This window comes from Eulemur rufifrons, chromosome 1, assembly GCF_041146395.1.
Source record: "Eulemur rufifrons isolate Redbay chromosome 1, OSU_ERuf_1, whole genome shotgun sequence".
Taxonomy (NCBI): Eukaryota; Metazoa; Chordata; class Mammalia; order Primates; family Lemuridae; genus Eulemur; species Eulemur rufifrons.
In genome coordinates, this window is record NC_090983.1 from 95,034,430 (window position 1) to 95,053,845 (window position 19,416).

At 56.7% G+C, this 19,416-nt stretch overlaps 1 protein-coding gene across 1 annotated transcript in view; it reads right to left on the reverse strand.

Moving 5' to 3' along the window:
* Positions 1–711: 711 nt before the first annotated feature.
* Positions 712–19,416, reverse strand: part of TFCP2L1 (transcription factor CP2 like 1) — a 49,973-nt gene continuing 31,268 nt past the window's right edge. Inside the window, exons 6-15 of the mRNA XM_069473705.1 lie at positions 18,885–19,037; positions 14,986–15,096; positions 12,354–12,445; positions 10,624–10,672; positions 10,450–10,543; positions 8,324–8,414; positions 7,180–7,283; positions 5,686–5,828; positions 2,006–2,057; positions 712–758 (exon numbers count right to left, since the gene is read on the reverse strand). Coding sequence (XP_069329806.1) covers positions 712–758; positions 2,006–2,057; positions 5,686–5,828; positions 7,180–7,283; positions 8,324–8,414; positions 10,450–10,543; positions 10,624–10,672; positions 12,354–12,445; positions 14,986–15,096; positions 18,885–19,037 — 936 coding nt within the window. The remainder of the gene's footprint in view (positions 759–2,005; positions 2,058–5,685; positions 5,829–7,179; positions 7,284–8,323; positions 8,415–10,449; positions 10,544–10,623; positions 10,673–12,353; positions 12,446–14,985; positions 15,097–18,884; positions 19,038–19,416) is intronic.

Consider the following 19,416-nt stretch of genomic DNA (forward strand, 5'->3'; position numbering starts at 1 on the left):
CTCCAAAGCCCTCGGAATTAGCATCTGTGAGAAGGGCCGTGCACGTCCACTGTGGTGTCCACCATGCCAATGCAGAGATATGAGTGCATCTTCGGGCTTTGCAGCAGATCCTCAGAAACAAGGTAAAGGTGAAAGAGGTATAAGGCACAGAATAACCCCACTCCCACCAAGTCATCCGAGAACAGAAGGAGGGATGCTCACCAGGGTCCCTGAGAAGGGAGGCTCCATGAAAGCAGGAGAATGAGGGCCAACTGCTCCCATGGAGCCAGCAGTGCAGGGCATGGAGCCACCTGCCAGAGACGCAGGTGCGGGGGAGACAGGGCTTTCTCTGGAGGCAGGACGGAGGCCAGCAGGGACCAATTCAGGGGGCACCAAGACGCCCAATGAGCCTCCAACTAAGGGGCAAGGGGTTTCAGAGAAGATGCCCCTACTGTTTGCCTCTTTAGAATATCAAGGTTGGACCAACAAAAAGAACAAGGAAGCACCCCACAGCTGAAGGCCAGGGGAAGGGAGAGCAGCCACCGCCTTCCTGCACCCCCGTCTCTGTCCACAGCTTCTGCTGGTTGACGGTCTGTAGCCGTCACAGACCGGGCAGGGTCCCTCCTAGCCTCAGCTCGCCTGGTGAGGCCACAGCTGACAGTGGGGCAATTTCTACATCCAAGGGGGTCCGAGGGGCTGGGAGCTGGAGGCAGGTGCATGTCCTGCTTCTGCTCAGAGTCCACATTTCAGGATGATGTGGTAGCCGTCGTTGCTCTCGGCTGCAAGAGACAAACACCAGGCAGGTTTCACAGGGAGAAAGGCCAGCGCCACAGTATTGGGGAGTCACGAAAGGCGCGGTATTAGGGCATCAGTAGAAATTGCAAAAATGAGGCTGCATAAAGCAAAGTGTGTGACAGAAGCAGAGATGTCGACACAAGCCTTGGCATCGCCTTGTTTAGCTTCTTTTTGACAATGGGTCTTTCTACTGCGGACTGAGGCCCAAGGACGAAAGGACCTATGTCCCAGGAGGCTCTGGACAAACTGTGGTCCTCGGGGATGTTATGGCCCCAGGCCCCTAAAGGCACTTGTTGGCTAGATCCACAGAACAAGGGGGAAATGGCCTCGTCACGGTCCAGGGTCCCTGACCCAGTCAGAGGACTTTTGTTCTGACACACCCCGTACGGACATGCATCCTCCCAGCCCTCAGGAAGGTCACGGCAGGGCTTTCTCTACCTTTTGTAAATAAACTCGTGTTCCTGGCCCACAAGCTCTTTCTCGGCAGTGCAGGAGGCTGACGCCCTCTTAGGACAGGCCCGTGTCCCACCCCGACTCTGCCTGCAGACTCGGCTGCAGCCCAGGTTTGAGCTTCCTGGATCCCTCCAGGGAAACGCAGACGCACCTTGTTTCTACTCGACACTGAGTTCGTGGAGAACAAATTGCCTGGCCCAGGGTTTCCCTTTCAGAAGTGACTTTGGGGCCAATCTCACTAGTTCTGGCATTTCTGGGGCTAGGTTTTCCAGAAAGTTTGTGTCTTATTTTTCCAAAGGCTTTTCCCAGGTAAGCATTCCCTGGAGGGGCCCACCACGCAGGCAGGCCCCACCCATCCACCTGGCTTCCCCCAGTACCCTGGGACCAGGCCCGCATGCTTCCTTTTTTATTTTTAATAATTTTTTTCTTTTTTAAGAGACAGAGTCTCACTCTGTCACCCAGGCTGGAGTGCAGTCCCACAATCACAGCTCACTGTAACCCCGAACTCTTGGACTCAAGCAATCCTCCCACCTCAGCCTCCCAAGGAGCTGGGACTACAGGCGCACAAACTACATCTAGCTGATTTTTTAAAAATTTTGTAGAGGTGGGGTCTTGCTACGTTGCCCAGACTGGTCTTGAACTCCTGGGCTCAGGCGATCCTCCTACTTTGTCCTCCCAAAGTGCTGGGATGACAGGCATGAGCCACCACACCCAACCCACATGCTCCAATTAAACAAGAAAGTGGACGGAGGGTGGGAGCGAGAGAAAGGGTCTTTACCTTTTAATGTGCTGAGGACAAAACAAGATTCATCTTGGAAATTCTGCACCATCTGCAAGGAAAAAGAGAGGACATGTTCCCTCAACCATGAGTTCAAAATCTGGAAAGGCTCAGCTACACAGGGCGGCAGAAACAGCCCCGCCAGTGTCTACAAACGCAGGCACACGGCTCTGCTCCAACATGCACCGACGAAATGACAAGACAATCAACGTGGGACACGACTGCAATGTTAAGCAACAGAACCCTGAAAGTCAAGGACGGAAAAGCAGCCTGGAAGGGAGTCAAGACGTGACCATTTAATACAAGACTGTAGCTTTTGTTCGTGCTGGTTTTGCTTTTTCTTGGTCTGTCTTCCAGTCCCTATAATGGAGACACTGTAAGAATGTCTGTGGGCAACGGATAAAAGAAAAAAACTAAATAAAATGTTTTTTACAACACAAACCTTGGTAACTAGTAACACCTACACATCAGGTCCCACCAGGACAAAATAGGAAGGAGGGTTCCCTCCCCATGTCTATATTTGAGGCAGGAAAAACTAGCGATTTCTCACGAGCCACCTCTCTGGAGTTGTAATTTTGATTAACTACCCAGTGACCTTGAACAAGTCAACCTCTTTTCCTTTTTGTCTCCATGGCCCCATCTGTAAAATGTGGTTGTTTGAATGATAAAAATATAACCAGGATATAGCAATGGGAACCAGCATCCACAACCGGTGGGGGTGTAAATCTTTAGAAAACTGCCCGTATAGCCTAGTAAAGATGCCCACGCACACTCCCCCACAAGGCTCGTGCCCTAGATAGGCTCCTGCATGTGAGTACGCAAGACGTGCGTAAGAATGGTTCAGGCAGCACTGCCTGCACTAACACACCACTCCAATCAGCAGCAGAAGCACGGACCGGTTGTGATCTACTCATAGTCTACTCCGAGGTGCCAACCAGCTCCAGCTGTAGACTCAACATGCGGGAATCTCAAAAATATAATGTGGAACGAAAGAAGAAAGTCACAGAAGAATATACTATTATGCCACTTATATAAAGTTTTAAAACAGACGAAATGAAACAATACATTGAGGAAGAACAGGGAATGATTAATACAAAATTCAGACTAGGAGGTGGGGGCGGATTAGGAACATATATGAGGCACAAAAGGGGCTTCTAACATAATATTCTAGTAATTTGAGTGCAGGTACCTGGGTACTTTAATGATTTTTTAAATTGCACAAATAAGTTTTACATAGTCTTTCCACAATATACATTTGAAGACTACTAAAAATATAAATATAAACATATACACAAGACACATACTGGCCAGTACAATAGCAAAATCCCTTTCCAAATGTAAAAAAAAGCCATCCACACTTTATTGCGTGCCCTGGATACTGCCTCAAATCTTACAAATCCATCCGCCTGTCAAGCCCTGCCCCTCCCCCCGCCTAATGATGCGTGAAGTACATTTATTCTACACTGCTGGCCTGCTCCATCTAGGACTCTTGGCAGTCCGGCTACTCGGGCATGCGAAGCCCTGAGCGGCCCACACTGGCTTAATCAGTAACTCCCTTGTTTAATTAAGTGCCCTTGCACCCCAGGGGCCGGCTCTGCGGCTGGCCAGGCTGCCTCCGGCGCTCCGGCAATTAAGAACCAAAGGTTTCCAACTGATTCAGGGTTAAGAGGCAAGGAGACTTTGGGGAATAAGAATCGCCTACTTTAGCCAAGGTGGCATTTGAGTTCTGTTCTCTGCTCCACTTGCTTAACTGCCCACTCTGGAGGGCACAGGGCAAGCCAGGGAAGAAACTTCCTCGGGACCCATGAAATGGCAAGGCTTCCCCGCATTCTTGGCTTTTGTCTTCATAAAAAGAAATGCATTTTGCAATGCAAAGTGACAAGCCTGACATGCCACTACAACTGCCCACGGCTCAGGGCACATTCACCTTCCTGGCTACTCTAAGGTAAGCTCTCGAGTCAGGAATTGTGGGCTCCATTGTCCTTATCTGTAACATGGGGTGGGGGAAAAAAAGAGCTGCATTAGATTTGAATGGAAGATATAAAAGGAATTCTGAAATGGTGACAAAAATAGCAAGCTGTGTGTCAGAGTACCGCTGGGTCCTTGCTGTGTGTATTTAAAACCCACACCTGCGCGCACTAGGGCACGCACAGACGTGAGCACAGAAAGTTACCTGGCAGAATCACAAACCTGCTATAACTTCCTCTAGGAGAAAAGAGTGGGGAAGATAAGGGGTTTGCACATTTGCCTCCTGCTCCTCTATATTGCTTAACTTCTTACACTAATTATGAACTACTTTTTAATTAGAAAGGACTGAAAAGTCCACCTTGCCACCTTCTAGGATTGAGACGAAATGCTCGTGAACATTAAAGGGCTCTGGCAGTTCCAATGACAAGTGGCAATAGGATTATTACTAATAATGACGACTTATGAAGCACACAGACCCTTAAAAGCCTTACCTTTTACATCCCCAAATCTAAAAAGATCTCTCCACCACCTGCTCCCCAGAATAACAAGTGCCCAGCATGAGCATGTCCGTGACAAGATCCACTGCTTATGCAGCGTCTCCTGGTACCTGATGCTCTGCTCTCGTTTTATCCTTCCCACAACCTGTCTGATGGGGATATTCATCCCCATTATGCAGATGGGGAAACTGAGGCACAGAAAGGTTTAAGTAAATTTCCCCAAGATGGCTCAGATAGGAGGTAGTTCTAGGTAGGGACACCAGTACAATTCCAAAGCCCACATTTTCTCTACTTTTACCAGCCACCATTCTTGTACACAATTTACCCTATAGTCCTCGACACGGAGGATTTCAGAGTTCCCAGAACTGGCTTAGGATCTGCTGGGGGCTGAGCTGGGGGTTCAGGGTCCCTCCCCTGCTCCCACCAGCACAGCTCCAAGTTTAAAGGCTTCAGTTCAGGAGGGGCTGAACACCCTGCAGGCGGAGTACCAGGGCTCCCACCACAGCTCCACCCCCTGCCAAACGTGCAACCTGAGGCAATCACTCAGCCTCTCCGTGCCTCAGTTTCCTACAGCATCCCCCTCCTACGGAGGCAGTCAGGGTCAAAGGATTCGCCATGAGGACTCGCAACGGTGGCCAGGACACAGAAGCACTCCATCAACGCTGGCACGTGTTACTACTATTGCCAGGAGGAAGGGGTCTAGGGCAGAGCAAACTGAAAGCCTCTGTTCCACAACGCGCGAGGAATGCCTAAACTTGCCAGCAAGCCTGTTCAACAACCCTCTCCGTGGCCATGAGTGGGACAGACCCAGGAAGGCTGTGGCACCCTCATCACTCAGCAGAGGCCTCTGCTCTCCTCTCCCAGAAGCCACAGCCTCTCCGTCACCGAGCCCCCAACCCACTACGCCTCTCCCTGGGGCCCGTGCCCACCTTAGGGGAGTGCCCTCCCCTGACTTCCGCAGCCCTGACTGCAGCACGTCGCGGGCAGGGGTGGAGTCCGTGCTCCCGGCTCCTGCGTGGCACCCAGCCAAGGGAGGGGTGACGAGTGGCTACACGGCAGGACAGCCATTCAGACCACGACAGCCACAACAGCCGAGAGCAGGTGGCACATAGATAAGCCGTCTGTCACCACCAAGCCCCCAGAGTGTGTTTCTATTGCAGGGGTTCTGATGTCCCCAGAGCCCTTCACCAGCGCCGGCCGGGCAGCAGCCCTCACCTCATTGCTCACCACCACGTGGATGCCCGTGGGGCCCTGCCGGTACACCCGGTGGATGTGCTGGGGGGAGATGCTGTACAGGTTGGCGATCTTCTCAATCAACTCCAAGGTGGTCAGCTCTTCCAGGAAGATGGCGTGGTACACTGGGGGAGGGGAACAAGGCCTGCTTTCTGAGTGGCCACTAAATCAGCACGAGCCTGCCCATGCCCCTCCGCCCCCCGCCCCCTCCCGAGAAAGCAGTGAGTCTGCAAAGGACGCTCGTGCCCAGGGCAGGGCGGCAGGGCCAGGCTGTGACTCTCGGCTCCTCTCTCGGGGCACCCACAGGCAGGTAGATTCCAGCCTCGCGCCGGACCCAGTGACACCCAGCTGGCGGAGCAGGGGCACCCAGCGGTTCTGACAGCAGCCAGATGTGCACCCACACAGGGGAAAATCCTGTGTCCCTTTTTCACTCTTTCCACTGTTTGAAGGGTTTTTGGATGTCCTCATGTGACCAACAGTGACATTAAGAATAACTGGTCCTCACCCTTTCCCACAAAAAACCCCACACTCAGTTCAAGCACTGGGACCCCCAGGGAAGAAGGGGGCACCAGGTGGCACCGCTTTGTCAGCAAGTTGGAGATGACGGGGACGCTGACGCTAGAAACCCTGCCTTAGACACCGCCCGTGCCAGCCGGGCAGGAGGAACCAGGGTGGATTACTCAAGTGCAAGCGACCGCGAGGTCCTCAAAAGCAAATGCAATCAGATTAAATGAGGGGTTCCTAAACCTCTCCCTCTACTAAGGAAGCTTGGTTCAAATAAACCTGATCAAGCTCACACGCAGGGTGGCTCCCTCTGAAGACGGTGGCAGAGGCCACGGGGACCCAGCCACACAGCAGACCCCAGGACTGCAGATGGGCTGACCACGGTCAGACGGTCAGACGTGGCTACCGGGCAACACTCCTCCCAGCACTAACAGCAGGGGCGAGTCCTAGGCCCCTTCTCTAAGGCTCCCTTTCGGGACAGAATTCTAATCGTACTTCTCTTTGTCACTTTTCAGAGCCAGTTCCATTTTTTCCTGATCCTAGTCCCAACATGACACAGGCTGCCGGCAAAGAGAACCGGCGGGATCTCAGGTGGGCACCTGTCTTCCCTGCCTCTGCGCCCAGCTGACGGTGGCACTGGAGCACTCAGCGGGAGCAGGGGTGGCCATGCGGGAGTGGTGTGAGGAAACGAGGCCCCAGCACGGGCAACCCTGGGCTCAGATCCCGACTCCGCCACTCACTGGAAGCAAGTCCCGGGAAGATCCCGACCCCTTCCCGAGCCCTGGGATGTGCGCTGGGGCAGCGCCCCTGCCACCAAAAGGGCAAACCCACGCTGCGCGTGGAATCTAGGAGACCAGCCGTCCTTTACAGGGGAGGCCTGACATTCGCCGAAAGGGACTGAGGCCCGACCTCCGGCTGGGAAGCCAGGCACAGGGTCCAACGTCTGGGTCCCGGCTCTGCCCCGCAACTCACCACACAGGCTGCTGTCCCCGCCGCCCTCCCGCTTCTGCTGCAGGGGCACTCGGTTCTGCTCCAGCTCCTGACAGACGTAAATGGTCATCTTCGGCCTCACATTCCTGGAGAGGAAATAGAAAGCATGTGTGGTGAACCAAGCGCTGTTGTTCCAGAATGTTCCAGGATGGAAACAGCAGTGGGCAGAGCTTGGGGAGGAAGAAAGACCATGGTGGGGACAGGGAACGCCGGTCATGGTTGGGGGAGCTGCCCAGAAGCCAAGGGGTAGGCCCTCCCTGCTCCTGCAGCCTGCCGAGGGGGTGCTCTGCCCAGAACACAGATCTCAAGACACGAGGCATTTTCCAGGCGACAATCAGGGCAAACACCGTCTCCGGCTTACTCTGTGCCACGCACCGTTCTCAGAACTGTATCTCCTGTCAGCCTGGCACAACCTGCAAGGGGGCTGGGACAAGCGCCCCCCTTTCTCAGATGAGGGAACTGGGGCTCACGGTTTCCCCCGTTGCACAGCACAGAAGAGGCAGATCCGGGGTTCACACCCAGGCACTCTCTCTGTCACTCTAAAATTGAGCTATATGTGGCTGTTAAAATTTAAATTCACCAAAGTTAAATAAAATTTAAAACTCAGTTTGTCCATCGCATCAGCCTCGGCTCAAGTCTCCACAGCCACAAGTGGCCAGTGGCCCCTGCAGTGGACAGGGTGACTGCGGACCACCGCCGCCGTGGCAGGAAGGGCTACAGAAGGGCACTGCCCTGGCCTCTGCCCCAGAACTGCTGCAAGATGCCAACCGACCTGCCCCAGTCCACGGCTGCCTGGGGAATAAGGCAGCTCGGGGCCCAGGGCAAGCGGCTACGGGACTGAGATCCAGAGGCCAAGACTCCCACAAAAACAAAACGAGGAAGTGGCTTCCAGGCAGGGGTTGCACTGGCTGCAACTCCCGGGTGTGTCTCACTCCTCTGCGGCAGCCTGTGGCCCTCTCCCCACACTCCTCCTCCACTCACTGCCACACTGCAGGAAGGGCTCTGCCCAGGGACCCGTCCCCACCCGCCAACCCAGTCCCGTCCAGGAGGCTGAGGTCAGGGCTTCCCGCCCTCACGCGGCCAGGCAGTGTCCTCTGGCCAGCTTCCCAGGGAAACCCACACCCACCTGCCTTTGATGGCATTGAAGAGCCGGATCCCGTCTGCAGGCCCACAGATCTGCACCAGATCATCTCGGGACATCTTCAGCAAGTCAGCACCTAGGCAGGACAGCGGGCCTGTCGGTCACGTGGGACATGGAGGAGGAACTCCACCCCCTGCAGATCCCGCACTGGGGTGGGGGTGGGCACCAGACATCCCACGGACAGAGAAACGACAGAGAGCTAACCGATATCAGATGGTCACAGCCCAGGAGACATCAGTGCTCACAAAAGCGAGGAGAACATAAGCCAACAGGTGCTCACGGCCTGTGCCTGCCCCCCACTGCTTTACTCTGTGTGCACGTAATGTGTGCATAGATATCGTCCGCATGTGGCACCGGCTACGTGTGCACCTCTGTACACGCAAGCACACGGTTGCTGGATGCTGACAATCTGAATACACCCGGGCACCCAGCGCGCAGACCTAGAGACAGAACGTCACCAGCCTCCCCCAGGCCCGTCCTGCGTCACTCCCCTCCACCTCGGGGGACGCCATCCTGCTGTCCTGCGGTGCAGACGAGCCTTGCGTGTTCTCTGAAGTTTACGTACGTGGACTGGAACGGCAGGCACTCTTCCAGGGCCGGCTTCCCTCCCTCCAGGTCACATTTCAGGGTTTATTCGTGTTAAATGCAGTTACAGACTGTTCACATCCATTCCTATCTATCATTCACTGTGTAGATAAACCACAGTCCACATACCCGCTCTCGTGGATGGGCCGTGGGGGTGCGTCTGGGCTGGGGCTGTTACAAACAGGTTCTGTGAACATTCTCAGCCTTGTCTGTGGTCAGCACGAGTGTGCGTGTCTGCCGGGCCTACCCCAAGAGCACTGCTGGGCCTGGGGCCCACGTGTGTCTGACTCCGGCAGACACGGCCTGAGAGTCTCCCACAGTGCTGCATCCATGTGTGTGAGGACTGGCCCACGCTAAAGGGACACAGGAAGGCCCTGCCTCACGGTGACAGAGAACAGTGGGGTGAGAGGTGAGCATGAGGGCGACCCCTTTTCTCAAAGCCCCGCGGTGCCCCAGAGCCTGGGCCCACGTGGACTGTCCAAGGTTCAAGTGTGACATCAGCCTCTGCTGAGAGCCTGCCCACAGCCACAGTTCCCGCCCCTTCCTCCTGCCACAGCACGACGGTTTCAGACACAATTCTGCAGGCACAACGGCTCCCTTGCCCCTGGCAGTAAACGCCAAAGTCCCCCCACTATTCTCCCAAGGTCCCCACCTGTCCGTGCCCCTCAGGGCCTCTCTGACCTCCCCTCCTCCCCAGGGCCACTCCACCCCAACTCCTGGGGTCCTCTGCTCTGTGACCACCCAGGCAGGTGCCCACCCTGTGGCTGACCACCCTCCCCCGAGCCCCCGACCCCATCACAGATGGTCTCGGCACTGAAGTGGGTGATTCACGTGTCTGCCCTGGCTCAAAGCTGCAAGGCCCCTTGGGCAGAGTCACCGTCTGGCCCTCCTCGTACCCTCCCCCCACACAAACAGGCCCTTAGGTGGGCCGGGCTGGCAGATGGAGGGACGCTGTTTTCCTTCCGCTGCCACCGATGTCCTCGGGAACTGCTCCTCTAGCTGTGGACAAACCTTCACTTTGTCACTCGGGATCGACTCTACTTGGTGGCCAGGCCCACCTCGCAGTTCATCTCACCGAGGGCCTATCGGAAAGGGCTTCAAAAACCTTTTAAAGAAGGAAGAAGCAGCTTTCCTGTGTCACTTGTGGCTTCACCTCCATCTCCCAGGTTGAGGCTTTGGAGACAGCGAGGCGAGCAGTATTTCAGTAGGAAAAAGACAAAGAAGCCCTGCATCGCCCTGCTTGGCGAGGGGGACACTCCCTGGGCAGACCTGAGCCCACCGCCCCCGCAGGTGAGGGGACCCAGACAGTCCCCCTAAGGCCACACTCAACTGGGGCCTTCTGGGGGCAGCATCTCGGGCATCTGGCACAGGGTCGGCACACGTGGGCGAGTGAACCCACACACTCTGGTCTCCCGGACAAAACCACTGCCCCCAGGGGTCGACAGCAAGTCCTGGAGGGTGTGACTGGCCTTGCTGAGTGTCCCCAAGATGCTCGTGGGTTCTAGGCGCAACTCAGAGACACTCACCCGAGAAGCTGGCGAAGAGACGGCAGAACTGCGAGAACCTGTTGCGGTGGAGCCACTGCTGGGCGTCCTGGATGGAGGCGGACGGGAGCAGGTGCTGCGGGCAGAGGGGGGGCCGTGAGACGCGGCGCGGTGGCCCCGGGACCACCAGCCACGGAGACCGGCGCGCACACTTACGTCACTGCCCACGGGCAGGGCCTCCACCGGGTGCGTCGGGGAGTTGTTGCTGCAAAGGAAGAGGAGGAGGCGGTGAGGACAGAGAGCTCCGAGGGACGTGCCAGGGGTCCTGTCACCTGCCTGGCCCTTTCACTTCTGGTCAGGCTTGTTTTAAATGAAACGGCTGCTCAAGAATTTGACGTGAGCAGGAGCCAACGTCCAATCCCTCGAAATCCCTAGTGAGCGCTCGTGTGGACAGGAGGCTCCCACAGGCTGCACTGTCCCAGCCAACCACAGTCCCCTTCGCCGAGGTCTGAGCAACGGAAGCCTCCGTCAGAACTCCCTCCCCCTCAGTCCTACCTCAGTCCCAGCCCCAGGGAAGGGGTGGACACGGGGGACCCAGGCCACCCTACCAGCGACTTGGCACCCAGAAAGCTGCAGCCAAACCAAAGGGCCACCGACCACACGCTATTCTGTGACATGACAGGACAGGGTGAAAGCCCAGGGCAACTGCTTTGCAGGGAGTAAGCACCCAGAGTTGGGCATCTGCCCATGAGGAAAAGCGCTGCCCTGGTTCTTCCCAAAAGGGAGGCACACAGCCTTCCTGAAGGGCCAACTCAGGCAGCAGGCGCAGGCGGGAACACCCGGGTTTCCAGGAGAAGACACAGTCTGAAGGGCCCTCCCGGATGGACGGCGGTGATGGCACAACAGTGCAAATGTACAGCTGCCAACCTGAACACCAAACACGGCCAAAATGGGAACGTCTGTGTTATGTCTAGTTTACCAGAATGGAAGGAAAGAGCCTTTTCTAAGGGATGAGCCGCCATCAGTGAAAACGGCGCTTTTCATCAAACGTCTCCGGGTGTGGAGCACTGCTCACACACTTCTCCTCACCCTACGCGGACCTCCTCACTCCCCTTCGTAGCAGGGAGACAGGCTCGGGGAGGTCGAGGAAGTCGCCGCCTAACAGGTCCAGATTCAAGACGAGGCCTGCCTGCATCTAACTATGACACCTTTTCTCTGTCTACGCCCTCCCCCGCAGGAGGACTCTTCACTTTGGTAAAGTCAAGTTCAGAGTCTCACGGTCGCATTGGAAAAGTTCTCTGTCTGTAAGCACGGGCTCCAAGGAACCTGCAGGCAGAAACCACCCGGGCTCCCCCCTGGCCTGCCCTCACCTCTGCCCCCGGCCCTGGTGATGCCCTGCAGCCCGAGACAGTCAGAAAACAGCCTGAAGTCCATGCCCAGCCGCCACTGTGTCATCTGCAGACCTCGGCAGGCAGCAACGAGGCCAGCTTTTATGACACGCCCTGAATCCCAGGGCGGGGAGGTCCTAACCAGACCCCCTCCACTCAGCAAATTTACACAAGAGCTGGACAAATCAGGAAGAGCCCTCCCAGCCACCAGGGCCACCCAACAGCTGTTCTCTAAGCCTCTGCCAACCAGAAGAGCTGTTCCACCGCAGAGGGTGCCCGAGGCAGTCTTAGGTGGCTGTCCTAACGCACCCTCAGGCCAGTCTTGGTTTTACTGGGTAAGTTCTGGGCTGCTGTCCCATCAGACAACGTTTATAGAAGTGTTTCCCAGCACAAAAAGCTGTGCAAATACTAAAAGTGGCTGTGACTGCAACACTAGTTGGCCACCCTGGGACTCGAACAGATGCCAAACAGAAAGCAGAGAAGACACAGAGAAGGTCAAGAAAGGAACCTAAATCTGTCTTCATTCCAGGGAACCAAAGGGAGAAAGGTGGGACGTACCCTTCTCCGAGGCTGAAGCTGTTTGGAGAGCCATTGTAGCTGGGGGAGGGGGCGCTGTTCACCTGGTAGGCCACGTCAGGCCACGGAGAGCACTGTGGAGAGAGCACAAGGTCCTCAGATGAGCTGGGGTCTGCAGAGGTACTGACCCGTGCTCCCCGCCCTCCCAAGCAAGCACCCGCCGACACCAGCACACGAGACCCCTGACCCGTCAACAGGCAGCACAAATCTACCCAGTACCCACAGCAAGCACAGCCAGGCAGGGTACGAAGCCACAACGAGAAAACCAATGTGGCAGAGAAGACACCTAACATTCCGCGAGCAAAGTGTGAAACGTGTCTCTCACGTGATTCTTGGCTCCACAAGAAAAGGGAGGGAAAAATAAAACAGGCTGGTTGCTCAGAAGCAGCTTTTCCTGGTACAGATAAATGTGTGTAAACGTGTGTTACAGGAAGCACCGGATGGACCCCAGGCAACCTCCAGACAAAAACCAGCCAGTAAGATTTGGTGTTAAAACCTGCGCTCTGGGCGCAGTGGCGCACGCCTGCAGTCCCAGCTACTCAGGAGGCCGGGGCAGGAGAATGGCGTGAGCCCAGGAGTTTGGGACCAGCCTGGGGAACACAGCAAGACCCCTTCTCAAAGAATAAATTAAAACTTTAAAACAAAATAAAATAGAAACTAAAAAAACCACCCTGGGCTATTTGAAAAAAGATCCTGCCGACAGGGCAGAAGCACTCGCACAGTCCACAAGAGCAGCTTCTCTCAGCATCCTGCGTGTGCTTGTTACACGTCACAGCCTGCTGGGGCCACAGGAGACACAGAAACATGACCGACGTGATCCTTGCCCTCAAAAAGCTTCTAGTGCAGAAGCAAAAACGAGAACACACTTGGAGTCTCCCAAAGACAGCAAAGGCACACAGGTTTGCCTGCTGGGGGAAGTCAGCGGACAAAGTATTCACTTCCTCCTTCCCTACCATGACGCCTCTTCAGAGAGGGCCGATGTGAAGCATTCCTGAAGACTTACTATCGCCCACGGAACCACAGGGCTGGTAAATATTAACCCTGTTGGGAGCGTGGGCTGGAATGTGTCGGTGCTAAATCCCACAGCCCGTGTAGCAGCACCGATGCACTGACAGAAGGGGCGGCCGGCACCTCGCAAGGTCCTGGCCAGGGAGGTGGCATTTTCCTCCAACTACACGCGCTGTGACGAGGGCTCAGACAGGCACCGCGTGAGGCTCACCAGGATCTCTCCTTCCAGGGGAAGTTAGTAGAGGCATGGAGAGGTTAAGGACCATCCCAGAAAAGAAAGATGTCACTGGGTGGGGGAACACGTCACCTGCACAAGCATGGACGAGGCACGGCAAGGGGCTGTTCCAAGTTCTACTCCATAAGCACAGTCCTCGCGTCCTGCCACTCCTGTGCCGGCCGAGGGTGGGGCAGGGCTCCGCTGCACCAGGGCTCCCCTGCACCAGGGCTCCCTGGCCACTGTTATCCTCAATTAACAGTACACGACTGTCTGAGCCACAGAATTAGCTTTTACACTGTCTGCATATGGCTTATTACACACACATACACATGTACACACACACCTCCCTACACGCAGAGCCTCGTCAGCCGAGCCCAGGCCGCTGTTCTCTTAGACGCCCCGTGCCTCACCCTTGACACAGCCTTACCCCACCATGGCCAGCACGGGCCTTCCACGTGCTCACACGGCCTCTGAGTGAGTCCAATTACTCAATGGACAAACATCAACACCAATCAGCAGGGAACAGTCATTCAGAAATACCAGCACCCAGTGAAAGAGGTGGTGCCGGCCGCAACCCGCGTCGGGAAGAGGAGGAGCCCGTGATGGGGAGCCTCGCAGTTCCCCCGGACACGAGGAGGCTGGAGCAGGCTGGCGACAGTGACAGGGCTGAGAGAAAAGGCAGCATTCCAACATCTATCCAAACAACAACATAGCAAGTGCCTGACCCAGCGACCGCGCTCTGAGAATGGAAACCGGCAGATTCTTCCCACGTACAGACCTCCACACGCACAGTGATTCATGGCACCCTGGTCTGAAATTACAAACCATGTGTCCACCAACAGGCCGTCGTGCGTGGATGCTCTGCAGCCGGGTAAGGAACCAGAATGCTCTTTAGGAATGCCAAGATAAGCTATTAACTGAAAAGAGCGAGGTATGAAACCGCGTGTCTATGTACACGGTTGGTGTACAAAAGCAGGCTTCACATGCAGAGAAAGTCGGTCAGACACACAAGGAACCAGAGACACCGGCCGCCCTTGGAGAAACCACGAGGTTAGGACAGCATTGAGAGGGACGTTTCTGTCGTACGCTCTCTTGCACCTTTTGAATTCTGAACCACGTGAACATATTACCTATTCAAGAAGACAAAAATAACCTAATTTTGAAAAGCACAAACGCATTCCAAGGCAGCAGAGGGCTCGAAGTCATTTCTGAACCACCTCCCCAGTCTCTGGGACAAACACGAGCTCCAGACACTGGGAACCGCCACAACTGGATGGGCGCGCTCCGAAGCCTCACCCAAATGGGCAGCTCTCCAAGAATCCAAACCAACAACCCTGTTCCTGGTGGAAGGCCCCTGGAGGCTCTGTCCCTGGCACGCAGCCCGCTCACCTCTGTGAGGATGGTGGTTTCGTAGGACGGCTGGTATTTCTCCTTTTCCTGGGCTGTTCTTTTCTCCATCTTCTCCCGGTCGGTCTTCTGTTTCCGGTCGGCTCCCTTTGGCTGCAGGAGCAGAACACGGGGTACGATTAGCCCACACGGACACAGGCAGCTGCCGGAGGAAGACCCAACAGGAAGACTGAGCAGCGGCCCCGAGGCCTGCGCGCTCTCCGCCTGGGCGCAGGGCCCCGGCTGCACAGGCAGGGTCTCACAGATGGGACAGCACCTCTCTCCCTCCCGCTCTTCAAACACGTGGTCCTGCAGGAACCCAGAGCCTGCTCACGTGGAAATGCTTGGAAAAGATCCTTACCGATGGCCACCTGCTTATGACAAGGAACACTGGGAGCCACGACGCAGTCCTTGGGCTACCCATGGAGAGCAGAGGGAAGAAGTAGGGGCTGCTGGTTGGGTTTGGGCTACACCTGCAGGCTGTGACGTCCTGACATGAGCTGAAGGTAGCCCTGCCCCCGACTCAGGACCCCTGCGGAGCTCCCGGCTCACACTCCTTGCGCAGGGTGATGTCTCCATCCTCACACGGCAAAGGTGCAGAGGGAGAGACCACCAGTGCAGGTGCCCTGCAAACCTGAGCAACTCACAAAGGGTGCAGGCTTCACAGCTACCGCTGTTCCCCTCGTTACAGACTGGGACCCTGAGGCTGAAGTGATTCATCAGGACTGGAGAGGACCCAGGTAAGAGTGCCAGGTGTGCGGCACCAAGGGCTGGCCCTGCAGGCCTCACTCTGGGGACCTTCTGGACCTCACTGTGTCATCTCCTGAGTATGTGTGTCTTATGAGCACACGGCCTCGCTGGCGAGCTCAGATACAGACTCCAAGCAGCCCTAGAACTGACACGCACGATGGGCGGGCAATAAAAAGGTAGTGCAAACTCAACGGCACCCTCCTCAGGCTACAGCTCTGGGCTCCCGGCTCAAGGGTGTCCGGGGAGCGTCCCTCAGGGTGGTGCCTGCTCCGGAGGGAGGCAGGGCTGCAGGGGGTCATAGGGAGAGGTGAACGTCAGATCTAGTGTTCAATGTGAGAGTGAGGCCCTTGGACATGTGACCTGGCCTCCCTACTCCACCTCCGGCTCCTGTCCCTCGGGAGGCCCCTCCTGCCTGCCCAGGGGCTACAAGAAAGGCAGGGTTACAGCCAGAGGCTGAGTCTGCATGGGCTCTGCCTCAGTGAGGCCCACAGGGAGCCCGCGGGTCAGAAGGGCCCTGCCTTTCCTTGCAGAGACCCAGGCACCCCACACAGAGCCCCAGAGTGCAGCTCCCACAAGCCAGGGCTCCCCAGTGACTGGGTGGCCAGCAGAGGAGGGGGTGACCGACAGTTTGACTCAGTCAGCCTGGCTTATGCACAACCGTCTCATCTGCTCCCGTGGATGGGGGTGGGTGGATGGGTGGACACACCTCCTCAGGCATGCTGAGCAGTCAGTTTTGGGTGACTAGGGCTCCTACTCCCCCACCCCCCGGCAGGAGAGGCCAAGGCCTTCCTGGGGCACTCAGCAAGGCAGCTTCCAGTCCAACTCCCCAAGCAATGCCTGGCATATGGTGAAGAGCCTGGTGGGCAGAACCCTAACTGCCAAGCACCCGACGCAGATGTGGAGAGGGGCCCTCGGGACGGACACGGCACTCCATGGGGCAGAGACCCCTACCCCATTCCACTCTCTCTTGCTGCCCAACGTGGCGCCTCTTTCCCAGGGCACACGCCGTGAGAGCAGAATTAAACTGACGTCCCTGGGTGAGGAGGTGAACTGCTACCCGGAGGGACCACAGAGGTGATCTGTGCACAAGGGGAGGGGGTAACCAGAGCAACAAAAAATCCACAGGCTACGCAAAGACCACCAGTGCAGTTGTGAAGATGTCGGGGGCAGGGGCACCAGGAGCACCGGATTCCAGAATGGGCAGAAAGACCAGAGCCCACAGAGCCCACTGCATGGGTGGATGTGGTCAGCAGAATAACGGTCCCCAGAGGTGGCCATGTCCTAATGCCCAGGACCTGTGACTATGCAACCTTACATGGAAAATGGGGAATTAAGGTTTCAGATGGAATGAAGATTGCTGAGTGACAACATTAAAACACGAAGCCTATCCTGGATTATCGGGTGGGCCCGATGCAATCACAGGGAGGGGAGGCAGGAGAGCAGGTCAGGGTGGGCCACGTGTGAGGGCTCAGCCTGTCCATGCTGGCTGTGAAGATGGGGACGGGGTCGTGAGCCAAGGAATGGGCTGACCTCTAGAAGCTGGAAAAGGCAAAGAAATACATACAGCCTCCCCTAAAGCCCCCGGGGAGCAATGCAGCCCCCCCCTGACAATGTCAGCCCAGCGAGACCCATTTCAGACTTGTGACCGACAGGACTGCAAGACGATAAATGTGCGCAGTTTTACATCACTAAATCTGCAGGCATGTGTCACAGCGGCAGTAGGTGACAAATGCAGTAGAGATTCCTCTCGCTGCTTCATCACCCTAGAGTGGGCGCCAGAAGGTGCTACCGCTCTGGCAGGAGAGACGCACACCCATTCCTACCACCACTTCTCCCTCCCCACCCAGTCAGTCGGCATCACTAACTGACGTCCCAATCCACAGAGCCCGGCCAGGGCCTCAGAATCCCTTGCCCACGGTCCTCGGGCAGCCAGGTCCTACCCCTGCAGAGGACACCAGCAGCCTGGCTGTGTGGTCTCCCAAGTGCAGACACTGTCAACTCGCCTTGGCTCCTCCTACAGACAGCAGCTGCAATTGGCGCCTTCCTCAACTCACTGCCAACAGCTCACCGTGCGCCAGGCTCTGCAGAAGATGCTAGAGAGAGGGAGATGCACAGTCCGCCTCCCGGGGCTGCCCGTCTAGCTGGGGAACAGAGCAACCACTCCGCCCGCAGGTTCATGGTTCTACCTGTGGGTTGTTTCCACATCCAACCCAAGCATGGGCCTCGCACAGGCCAGTGCCTGAAATCTGGGGGACGATCAACACGCACCCAGCTTTCTCTCTAACAAGGCCCTATCTGCAGCGACTCCCTCTGGGGTCTCCAGTGCTAGCAGGTGAAACTTTTCCAGCTGATTCCAAGTTCACTTGAATGTGAAAGAAGGGGATGACAGGACAGGCACTGGGGCTGGTTACTCAAGGCAACCCCTGCCGAAAAGTGGACCCAGTCCCTCTCCACAGACACCTGCCGGAGTCGCTCAGCCCGGCCGGGCCTGCAGGGGCTGGGCTGCCCTCACACCCTGGGAATGATGCAGGCTCGGCCGCAACCCCCCATATCGCCTCGAGGCCACACGGACGGCGGGCCGCATCGCTGGCTGCCATCTTCAGGAAATAATCAGTCCAGATTGAAGATGGAAAACAGTATCAGGTGATTGCCGGGAATGAAGCAAGAGAGGAAAAGAGAGGAGGTGCCTCTGGAAATGCTGCTCCACAGGAAGCCACTGCAGAGAGAAAACCGGCCAGGAAGACCCAAGGCTGGGCCCCAGCAGGGAGGGCCCCTGACTTGATTTTTAAGGAGAATCTGGATGTGAGCACCTGTGGGCAATTATAAAGTGCCTGGAAAAAGAAAAAAATCCCCAAAATGTGCAAACCCAATCATTCTAATAAAGTGGAGCCGAGGACTGACATGCAGGGATGCCAACGCTTCTGCCACACGCTGGGCAGGTGTCTCAGGTGAGACGATGTCCCCAGCAGGGCAGGGGCAGCCTGTCACCCCCAGACGTGCAGCTCGTGCTCATGAGAAGTCCAGGGGGAAGCCCTGTGCTAAAGGGACGCTGTGCTCCCTGCTGTGCTTCCAGGAGGAATCTCAAAGGTCAGTGCAGGCGGATGTGACCACAGGCCGGGTGAGGGCGGGTGGCGCGTGCGAGCCCGTCCTACCTTGAACACCTTGATCTGGCAGCTGGCCGAGTGTAAGTGCTCCGTGTACTCTCCGTTCTCGTTCTGCTTAAACGTGTCGATCTGCACTCGAAAAGGCACACCCTTCTCGCCCCCGTGCTTCCTGGGGGTGAATTCTGTGCTGATACAGTGCACCTGGGAGGGGAGACGGGCAGTTGCGCCGGCTCCTCTCGACATGCGGGCCTGCCTCCACCTCCCGCTCTCCCCCACACTCCACCCCCCACCCGGCCGGGCCTCCCCACTGCCCTGCCCCAAAAGACAGCTGTCCCACCGTTGTCCCTCCACTGTGGAGGCCCCGCCTGACCGGCTGGGTCCTCACCACTGCTCCAGGCCACTCACCCCAACAGCCCCACCCTCGCCCCTCACCCCAGGACCTCTCCCTGGTGAGTCCTACAGACTTCAGGGCAGAGGCCATAGGGTCACCCTGACCACTCTCTCATGTCCTGGTGTCCAAGTTACTTGGCCCAGGCTGGAAGCACAGCTAGAAGGCTGGAAGGATTTCTGTATTTCTGGT